The 11,812-nt window shown below is 42.0% G+C and overlaps 1 protein-coding gene across 1 annotated transcript in view; it reads right to left on the bottom strand.

Moving 5' to 3' along the window:
• Nucleotides 1-1,123: 1,123 nt before the first annotated feature.
• The window catches only part of RNF125 (ring finger protein 125), a 34,503-nt gene continuing 23,814 nt past the window's right edge, over nucleotides 1,124-11,812 (bottom strand). The window contains 1 exon segment of the mRNA XM_073679207.1: nucleotides 1,124-4,884. Coding sequence (XP_073535308.1) covers nucleotides 4,798-4,884 — 87 coding nt within the window. The 3' untranslated portion in view covers nucleotides 1,124-4,797.

Below are 11,812 nucleotides of genomic sequence, written 5' to 3'. Positions count from 1 at the left end.
AGTTTTGTACTGTCTTGTGTGGAGGAGTCGGTTGTTGGTAGAGGCGTTTGGAGTATTGTTCTGTGACTTATTCTTGGGTTTTCAGCTGTGTGCAAAATTCCTCATCCTCTCTTATTTTGTTTGCCTTTCTTATCTCCTCGATGTTCCGGTCTGTTGTCTGTAAGTGCATATTTTGTATGATTGATATTTTCATTTATCTCTGTAAGTCCTTCCTTGTTTGTCGAGTTTGTGTATTTACATACACTATTCCTCCCCATTTCCCTGGATGGGGGAGGGGACAAATAAGGGCTGATTCGAGTTCAGCAGGGTACTTGGCCCTGGTATCTTCACCATCAGAAGTAATCTGGGGAACAGGGATAGCTTGGGCGCCCCTAGCATTATGAACAGGGAAGGAGCCCCTGGCCCCGGGTAATCCGAGAACAGAGGTGTGAAATATGACTCTAAAAGGAACTAGTCAGGTCCTCTAACTGTCCCAAACATTTATTCATTCACTTGAATTTTGTTATTTGATAAAAAAATAAACTATTAACACTTCTATTTTTAAAAGCATTCTTACTTTGCAACATTTTTTCCCACACCTGCCTAAAACATTTGCACAATAATGTACATCTGTATACGGTAAAAATAGAGAAAGTATATGTTCTTATCACTAGAGGAGTAAAGTAATTGCACAGACTCGAAAGCTAGTGGTCTAAATGCACGGGTTGAGGTTGCAGCATTCGCAGAATTCAAGCATCGATTGTCCACCACTTGTAGTTGAAATGTTCCTCCTTCATTGATGCAGGATTAAAAATGATAAAAAGGTTCCAGACACGTGTGTACAACACCAACGTGATTCACACTATAAGACCTTGTACCCAGCACGATGTGAATGAGAACTTATGGTTCAAAATGCATTGGTGTTGTTAAGATGTTTCTGGAACCTTTTTAGGATTTTTAATCATGCATTTTTTAATAATGAATTCTTAATCATTCCCAATGAGTTGATTGTCCCATACTTCTGTAAATGCTGCACATAAATACCGTGCAGTTAACTCCTTGAGGCTGAAGGCTATCCAAATTTTTTGTTGAATGACTCAAATTCCCGGAGAGTAAAATGAAAGTAATTACAATCAAAACGCCACATTTTTCAAAACATCTTTATTATAAGAAATGTGAATTAATAGACTATATAAAAACAAATATAATACAAAATACAGTACTTTTAATGATAGTGGAAATTAGAAGGCATATTATAGGTATCATTTTGAACTTACTGTATGAAATGGCTTATAAAACCCAAGATGTGACCAAATTTATAATGTGCACATTTACTATATGAAAAATAAAAATGTCTGCCTTGAACTGTCTCTAATGCTGTCTTTACAAATCCCAGTCACAGGGCTTGAAGTAGAGTCATAGGCAACATAGTCTTGTGATATATTCTTGTAATGAAATGTACCTTTATTAAGGTAAAAATCTAAGAGCAAGCAGATCGCACCCTGCTCAGTCGGCCGAGGGATACAGCGGGACATCACAATATCAGTAAAGTTAAGTGACCAAAAAAGTTTACTCATCCGGTCTGTGACGTTTTAAACCTGCAAAATATATCGCTGCCCAGCCCTTGCCTAATTTTGTAAAATGTCCCTTCTCCTTAAGCAACAGAACAGTATTTTCTATGCAGAGAACCAATGAATGGAAGAGTAATATGAAAAGTGAATGCAGGCAGCGCCACCTATGGGACGAAGTGGAAAGCACTAAACTGACCAGAAGAAACAAAGCAGTGATTACCGGACTAGACAGAATTACATGGAAAATTCTGCTTCATTTTCAGTTGATACCAAGACCGATGCTTGTGACAACTTACCACCAGCTTCAACCTGGATGTGTATAAAGATGGCCGTGGTGCCTCATGGTATATAAGAGACAAAGAATGAGCTTACATCTGTAAAAGAGCTAACGTGACCACTGAATAAAGGTCTCGTCTTAGTATTATTATATTATTACTAAAGGCACACATACTTCGTAATAAACCTGAGCCCCACAAGAAGAGAGAACTACCGGTCCATGTCTTGAACAGTTGCTTGTATGTTTCATCACCATTATATAGCTAAATGTTCTCTTATAACATCTGTAGACATGAATCAAATCTACTGAACGTCTGCAGCTCAAAAAAGGCACTCTGCTTATATTTAGTCATATTTATCCCCCAAAAAATACTTAATAGTCTGAGAAGTGAAAGAGGATCTGTCAGGAAAGTAGGGGGGTTTGTCCAAATTCTACAAAAATCTTACAAAATGTATTCAATCTTATAAATATGAGAGGCCCTTTTCTAGTTACATGACCACTGCAGCCAATCAGAGTGGATGCAATCTTCAATGGACAGGTGACCAAAGAATGGGGAATCATCGTTTTTATGCAGCCCACCGGAGCGACCAGCGCTGGATCCATGGAGGTAATAGTGTGTGGGTATGCCCGATATTATCATTTCATGACCAATCCTGACATTTGGAAAATTTGGGGAAAAAAGTTGAACATCCTGTTTAACCCTAACCTTAACTAATACCCAACTTCCAACATTTCAATGATTTAAGGTATGGCACTTTGGTAAAGGCTTCGGCGCAGGCACAGAATAGTGAATAGTCTATACTTTAAGAGGTTACTCACATGCTTACTCCATGGAAAATGTCAAGGAGTCCAAATTTCTGGACAACAACATAACATGGATAAGCGACATAACTTCTGTCAGGGAGTATATATATATATATATATATATATATATATATATATATATATATATATATATATATATACATACATACATACATACACACACACCTATATACACCATAGTTCACAGTAATGGACCTTTATAGTCATTGTTATTCTGCAGACTGATAGTGTGAATTACATGGAGGCAGTATTGTATTGCTCTGCCTAGACTAGGCCATAGACTCTACGGAAAGCACTATGGACTTTGTGGATTATTTGTGATTTAACAACTGGAATGTATTTTTTTATTTTATTTTTTTTACAGGTCCATCAGATTCAAACATAATAATAGTAAAGGGAGGGTTAGCACGCACTCATTACACCTGTATTACTACCCATACATAATAATGAACCTTTTTTGCATTTGAGAGAAGTACCTATCCCCTAGTGCTCAAACAACTCCATAGAAAAAGTAATGCAAGTTACCTTCTCATAATGGCTCCTTCCAACACTAGTGTAGGCGAAAATAATGATAGATGAGTACTAATCGCATGTACTGGTAAACTGATACAATGTCAAGCAGACAAAAACCAGTATACTGTCCGAACACGATAAGACAATCGGTAGGTATCAGATGAAAGAGTGATATGCAAGTCCATATAATAAATTTCCAACAATCTATTAGGGTAGTGTGGATGTGTGTGAATTTTGTGGCAGATTTTCTGCAGGAATCAGTAGTGAAAAACCACAGCAAATGGAATGAAAAATCTGCTGCCCGTGATTGAAATTTTTGTAAAAATCTTATCCACAATACAAGTATTGCAATAATCAGCCAATTTGCTATGGAAAGGTGCAAAAGCAGAGGAGTGGTGAACTCCTGAAAAAAAAAAAAAAAAAAACCTTTAAAAAATGAAGCAATAAATTCAGAAAAAAAACATCCAATCCCATAACAAAAAAAATACAAACATCAGCACAAAATCAAAAAACAAGACACTAAATAATTATATTACTGCTGTCCATTTAAAGTAAAACTAAACCTAAAGAACACAAGTTTATCTTCTTAAAAGTCTTACTAATATGTTTCCACACACACAGATACATGTAGGATAACGTACTGATGGTGGGAGGAGGGCATGTCCTGTGAAGCATTGCTATTATATGGTTAGAATAAAGCTATGTGGATGGACAGTTTTTTATAATGGACTTGTATTATTCTGCACAGCATACACATTCACAAACAGCACAGCAGCTGGACAAAATTCTCTTTAGATTTTGTGACCCTTTCTAATGATATTTTTTATCATAGTCATGATACCAATCCTATATAGGAATTGTAGTGGTCCTGCCATACGCAATCCATTCATTGTGAGCTCTCTCCACCAGGCTAGCTGGCCTTGGTTTATGGTTTTATGGTTTCTTGTTACATGGCCTGCAGTAGAAAAAAAAATCCATATTTTTGTTTGCAGATTGTTTTGACATTTCCCCGGATTGTTTGACTCTCCTTCAATTCCTAAGGGACGGCAATATTTCTTACAATGTGATCACATATAGCTGGCCTAGCATATTCCAACATTTTAGAAAACATTCTATTAGATCAGACCCTAAAAGATCTTTACATTCTTTATGGCTTTAGTTTTCACTGTACTGGATGACCCTACGTGACACCTTCCATCTTGTTCTTCCAGCTGCACACACTTCTACTGATCATTCTGTACATCCATCTTCTGCCTGACAATTGTCAGCCACACTACAGCTTACTAACAGCGCATTTATCTGATGAACATGCAGCATGTGAACAAAGTATTACTCCAAACTGGAAAACCGCAATTCTTCAGGTGCAACTACAAGTCGCAGCATGCCAAAACAGCCAAGGACACTTGAAAATTTGGTGAACTACATTCACCGACTGCAAAGTAGCAGTCACATAATAGTTCCAGGACAACAAGTAATAGTCCGCCCAGCAGAATTACCTAGAATAAAAGTTATTTTATGCTCTTTCAACCACATCAGGTCTTGAATAAGAAAAGTAGTCTTCATCTGTAAACCAAAAAATACATCAGCAACTCTCCTACACTCCATACTGATGATCTTCTGCCCCGAGGACACTTAAGAGGTGTCTGAATGCCTCATGTAGTGAATCAAAGACAGATCTAGTACTCTTTCAATAAGCGCCTCTTCCACTATGTTTATATCCTAGAAGGGAAAACAGAAAAGATTGTGAGATCGTGTTACAACAATACATCAGGACTTTCAGTAGTGTGCATATGTATGTACTATAAGTGCCAGAAAAGATCCAAGCACATAAGTTCAATGTAGTGAAGCCTTGCAGCGCTGGGGTCCTGGGTTCAAATCCCACCAAGGACAACATCTGCAAGGAGTTTGTATGTTCTCCCCGTGTTTGCGTGGGTTTCCCCCGGGTTCTCCGGTTTCCTTCCACACTCCAAAGACATACTGATAGGGAATGTGGATTGTGATCCCCAATGGGGACAGTGCAGATAATGTCTGTGGAATTAATGTCGCTATATAAGTGAGTAAAATAAATAAATGTATATTATATTATTCAACAAACGTAGTCCGAAAGTGTCTATTTCTTCTCCATTCTCCATGGTTTCTAATGGGACCACAGAATACGACACCCCATGCCTCTACATTTACCCTGCACTTAGTACGACACCGTCAGGCGAGCAGTTCAAGGTTTTTTTGCTTCTCCTCCATTTCCTTATATTGGCGATGCCGTATGATGACGGCACCTCTGATTTGTACTTTAGAGGTGGCACTGAGTGGCAACTGTAAGCATGTACACCCCAGGTTTCTAGAGAGAAATCCACCCTAAAGACAACTTTGCTAATTCTGTCACCTTTATGTTCTGCATATGCCTTGTTCAATTCATAGAATATTACATTTTTTTTATATTCTGCTATAAAATCTGACATGTTATTGGTGAGGTCAGTACCCATGGACCCCCATAAATTGCCAAAGTAACTGTTCAAGGATTTGTGCATTTCACCTAAATGGTAAAAAGGAAATAACAATGATGTATTATGTTTTGTCCTTCGCTAGCAGTACTCTTCAGGCCTGCATATTCTGTACGCCTAGTGACATTGTGTCATCCATATTGCGCATATAGAAATGCAAACACTACATATGGACTGCTTATATCTGTACAGAGATCTTACATGCCGGGTGTAATTTTGTGTTCATGCTACAAAAATCAAATTATAACATAAGTACCATAGTTAAGTTGATGGGAAATATGCCCACAAAAGAGCACAAAACTCCAGGGCCATGCAATATATTAAATTGACACCTGGTGGTAAAAATATTAAATGCAATAAGATTAGATGTAAAAGGCTAATACATATATAGAGTTCCGAGTACATGTCACATCCTAAGGCTATGGAAATATTATATTCTACCCTCACCTACTGTATCCTCACCCATCCCTTGTAGACTGTGAGTAGTGTTGAGCGATACCTTCCGATATCAGGAAATATCGTATCGGAATGGATCGGGCCGATACCCAAAAAGTATCGGATATCGCCGATTCCGATACCGGAAACCAATGCAAGTCAATGGGACACAAATATCGGAATGAAAATAAACCCTTTCTTTCCTTGTAGGTTAATTCTACATGAAGTAAAACAACTAAGAATAATGTAGAATGACATGAAAAGCCGGCAATTCATAAGCGCATACACCGGTACCCGACAATTTACAACAGAAAGAATAGAGCTTCACACATAGATTAGATAGATAGAAACATGTCGGTCACATATATATGAAGTACAGTGACAGTGTTGCTTACTGTACTTGTCATTTAGTGTAAAGGATTTATTTTAAAAAATATTAGTGTTTTCGTGCACCGTCTCTTTAAAAAAGCCGGCCGGCAATTCAGCAGCGGTACCCGACAATTTATAACAGAAAGAATAGAGAATCATACATAGATTAGATAGATAGAAACATGTCAGTCACATATATATGAAGTACTGTGACAGTGTTGATTACTGTACTTGTCATTTAGTGTTAAAATAAAGGATTTATTTAAAAAAAAATTGGCGTTGGGTTCCCCTTAATTTTAGGCTCTAGCGGAGGTTAAGCAGACAGCTGGGGCAAATGTTTGAAGCCTGGGAAGGGGGTAATACCCACGGAGCTTCCCAGGCTACTAATATCAGCCCCCAGCTGAATACCTAGCCTTTACTAGCTATTAAAATGGGGGAACCCCCCCAAAAAAATAACGTGGGGTCGCCCCTAATTTAATAGCTAGCAAAGGCTAGGCAGACAGCTGGGGGCTGATTTTAATAGCCCAGGAAGGGTGTCATGAATATTGGCCCCCTCCCAGGCTAGAAACACCAGCCGTCAGCCGCCCCAGAAATGGCGCATCCATAGGATGCGCTAATTCTGGCACTTAGCCTCGCTCTTCCACGCTGCCCTGGTGCGGTGGCAGGGGGTAATAGGGTTGGGGTTGATGTCAGCTTATAATGCCAGCTGACATCAAGCCCAGGTTAGTAATGGAGAGGCGTCTATAAGACACCCCCATTAATAACCCCATAGTCAAAGTTAAAAAAAAAAACACAAACACCCAGAATAAAGTCCTTTAATTGAAATAAAGACACAATTCTTTATTGTTCTAAATTAAACCATACTTACCATCACGCCCATTCCAGCTGAAGCCAACGATCTCCTGCAATAAAAGAAAAATAATAAAGCAACCTCATCCTTACCTTTCCATGGTTCCCACGACAGCTTCAGCTCTGCTACATCGAGATGACAGGCTGGACCGCAGCAGAACGCTGCCATCCAGCCTGTCATCCCGCAGACACTGAGAAGCGCAGGCATGCTTGCGCTCCTCAGTGTCTCTCTGTGACGTCATCCAGATGAGCCGAGTTCATGTCCAATGAACTCAGCTCACCTCATGCACGTCACTGACAGCGTGGGAAAATTCTCACGCTGAAGTGCTGAGTGCAGGAGAATTTTCCCACGCTGTCAGTGACGTGCATGAGGTGAGCTGAGTTCATTGGACATGACCTCGGCTCATCTGGATGCCGTCACAGCGAGACACTGAGGAGCACAAGCATGCCTGCGCTTCTCAGTGTCTGCGGGATGACAGGCTGGATGGCAGCGTTCTACTGCGGTCCAGCCTGTCATCTCGATGTAGCAGAGCTGAAGCTGTCGTGGGAGCCATGGAAAGGTAAGGATGAGGTTGCTTTATTATTTTACTTTTATTGCAGGAGATCGTTGGCTTCAGCTGGAATGGGCGTGATGGTAAGTATGGTTTAATTTAGAACAATAAAGAATTGTGTGTTTATTTCAATTAAAGGACTTTATTCTGGGTGTTTGTGTTTTTTTAAATACTTTAATAGAAATTCATGGTGGTCATGTCTAATATTGGCGTGACCCCATGAATTTCGGGCTTAGGGCCAGCTGATAATGCCAAGCTGGCCTTAACCCCTTTATTACCCAGTGAGCCACCGCACCAGGGCCCTGGATGAGTTGGGTACAGCGCCAGAAGATGGCGCTTCTATGAACGCGCCATTTTCTGGGGCGGCTGCGGACTGCAATTTGCAGCGGGGGTGGCCCAGAAAGCTTGGGTCTCCCTGCGCTGCGGATTCCAGCCCCCAGCTGCCTAGTTGTACCTGGCTGGACACAAAAATAGGGCGAAGCCCCCCGCATTTTTTTTTTTAATTATTTCATGAAATTCATGGAATAATTAAGAAAAAAAGGGCTTCCCTATATTGTTGTGTCCAACCAGGTACAAAGAGGCAGCTGGTGGTTGGGGGCAGCCTGTTCCTGCCTGCTGTACCTGGCTGGACACAAATATAGGGCGAAGCCCCACATCAATTTTTTTTTAAATAAATCCTTTATTTTAACACTAAATGACATTTGAGGAGTTAATAAAGATGCAGTCCCTAAATTATTATTTATTTTTTAATTAATTTTTCCCAAAACTTTTGACGTGGGCTTCGCCATATTTTTGTATGCCAGCCAGGTACAGCATCCAGCTTCTATGAACGCGTCATTTTCCGGGGTGGCTGTGGACTGCAATTTTCAAGGGGGGGGGGGGGCAGAAAGCTTGGGCCTCCCTGCGCTGCAGATTCCATCCCCCAGCTGTCTAGTTGTACCTGGCTGGACACAAAAATAGAGAGAAGCTTCACGTATTTTTTTTTTTTAATTATTTCATGAAATTCATGAAATAATTAAGAAAAAAGGGCTTCCCTATATTGTTGTGTCCAACCAGGTACAAATAGGCAGCTGGTGGATGGGGGCAGCCCGTTCCTGCCTGCTGTACCTGGCTGGACACAAATATAGGGCGAAGCCCCACGTCAATTTTTTTTAAATCATTTCAGGAAATTCATGAAATAATTAAAAAAAATTGATGTGGGGCTTCGCCCTATATTTGTGTCCAGTCAGGTACAGCAGGCAGGAACGGGCTGCCCCCAACCACCAGCTGCCTATTTGTACCTGGCCGGACACAACAATATAGGGAAGCCCTTTTTTAAAAAAATTATTTCATGAAATAATTAAAAAAAAATTGACGTGGGGCTTCGCTCTGTTTTTGTGTCCAGCCAGGTACAACTAGGCAGTTGGGGGCTGGAATCCGCAGCGCAGGGAGGCCCAAGCTTTCTGGGCCCCACCCGCTGCAAATTGCAGTCCGCAGCCACCCCGGAAAATGGCGCGTTCATAGAAGCGCCATCTTCTGGCGCTGTACCCAACTCATCCAGGGCCCTGGTGCGGTGGCTCACTGGGTAATAAAGGGGTTAAGGCCAGCTTGGCATTATCAGCTGGCCCTAAGCCCGAAATTCATGGGGTCACGCCAATATTAGACATGAACACCATGAATTTCTAGTAAAGTATTTAAAAAAAACACAAACACCCAGAAAAAAGTCCTTTAATTGAAATAAACACACAATTCTTTATTGTTCTAAATTAAACCATACTTACAGTCACGCCCATTCCAGCTGAAGCCAACGATCTCCTGCAATAAAAGTAAAATAATAAAGCAACCTCATCCTTACCTTTCCATGGCTCCCACGACGGCTCCAGCTCTGCTACATCGAGATGACTGGCTGGACCGCAGCAGAACGCTGCCATCCAGCCTATCATCCCGCAGACACTGATAAGCGCAGGCATGCTTGCGCTCCTCAGTGTCTGGCTGTGACGGCATCCAGATGAGCCGAGGTCATGTCCAATGAACTCGGCGCACCTCATGCACGTCACTGACAGCGTGGGAAAATTCTCACGCTGAAGCGCTGAGTGCAGGAGAATTTTCCCACGCTGTCAGTGACGTGCATGAGGTGAGCCGAGTTCATTGGACATGACCTCACCTCATGTATGTCACTGACAGCGTGGGAGAAGTCTCACGCTGAAGCGCTGAGTGCAGGAGAATTTTCCCACGCTGTCAGTGACGTGCATGAGGTGAGCTGAGTTCATTGGACATGACCTCGGCTCATCTGGATGCCGTCACAGCCAGACACTGAGGAGCGCAAACATGCCTGCGCTTCTCAGTGTCTGCGGGATGACAGGCTGGATGGCAGCGTTCTGCTACGGTCCAGCCTGTCATCTCGATGTAGCAGAGCTGAAGCTGTCGTGGGAACCATGGAAAGGTAAGGATGAGGTTGGTTTATTATTTTACTTTTATTGCAGGAGATCGTTGGCTTCAGCTGGAATGGGCGTGATGGTAAGTATGGTTTAATTTAGAACAATAAAGAATTGTGTGTTTATTTCAATTAAAGGACTTTTTTCTGGGTGTTTGTGTTTTTTTTAAATACTTTACTAGAAATTCATGGCGGTCATGTCTAATATTGGCGTGACCCCATGAATTTCGGGCTTAGGGCCAGCTGATAATGCCAAGCTGGCCTTAACCCCTTTATTACCCAGTGAGCCACCGCACCAGGGCCCTGGATGAGTTGGGTACAGCGCCAGAAGATGGCGCTTCTATGAACGCGCCATTTTCCGGGGCGGCTGCGGACTGCAATTTGCAGCGGGTGGGGCCCAGAAAGCTTGGGCCTCCCTGCGCTGCAGATTCCAGCCCCCAGCTGCCTAGTTGTACCTGGCTGGACACAAAAATAGGGCGAAGCGCCACACATTTTTTTTTTTAATTATTTCATGAAATTCATGGAATAATTAAGAAAAAAAGGGCTTCCCTATATTGTTGTGTCCGGCTAGGTACAAATAGGCAGCTGGTGGTTGGGGGCAGCCCGTTCCTGCCTGCTGTACCTGGCTGGACACAAATATAGGGCGAAGCCCCACATAATTTTTTTTTAATTATTTCATGAATTTCCTGAAATAATTAAAAAAAAATTGACGTGGGGCTTCACACTATATTTGTGTCCAGCCAGGTACAGCAGGCAGGAACGGGCTGCCCCCAACCACCAGCTGCCTATTTGTACCTGGCCAGACACAACAATATAGGGAAGCCCTTTTTTTCTTAAATTATTCCATGAATTTCATGAAATAATTAAAAAAAAAAAAACGTGGAGCTTTTCCCTATTTTTGTGTCCAGCCAGGTACAACTAGGCAGCTGGGGGCTGGAATCTGCAGCGCAGGGAGGCCCAAGCTTTCTGCCCCCCCCCCCGCTGAAAATTGCAGTCCGCGGCCGCCCCGGAAAATGGCGCGTTCATAGAAGCTGGATGCTGTACCTGGCTGGCATACAAAAATATGGCGAAGCCCACGTCAAAAGTTTTGGGAAAAATTAATTAAAAAATAAATAATAATTTAGGGACTGCATCTTTATTAACTCCTCAAATGTCATTTAGTGTTAAAATAAAGGATTTATTTTAAAAAAAAATGGCGTGGGATCCCCCATAATTTTAGTCTCTAGCGGAGGTTAAGCAGACGGCTGGGGCAGATGTTTGAAGCCTGGGAAGGGGGTAAAACCCACGGAGCTTCCCAGGCTACTAATATCAGCCCCCAGCTGAATACCTAGCCTTTACTAGCTATTAAAATGGGGGACCCCCCCCAAAAAAATGACGTGGGGTCCCCCCTATTTTAATAGCTAGCAAAGGCTGGGCAGACAGCTGGGGGCTGATATTAATAGCTCAGGAAGGGTGCCATGAATATTGGCCCCCTCCCAGGCTAGAAACACCAGCCGTCAGCCGCCCCAGAAATGGCGCATCCATAGGAT

The sequence above is a fragment of the Phyllobates terribilis genome, unplaced genomic scaffold (assembly GCF_046119375.1).
Source record: "Phyllobates terribilis strain yellow unplaced genomic scaffold, ASM4611937v1 Scaffold_4__5_contigs__length_816908805, whole genome shotgun sequence".
Taxonomy (NCBI): Eukaryota; Metazoa; Chordata; class Amphibia; order Anura; family Dendrobatidae; genus Phyllobates; species Phyllobates terribilis.
This window is presented reverse-complemented; position numbering and strand designations above follow the sequence as displayed.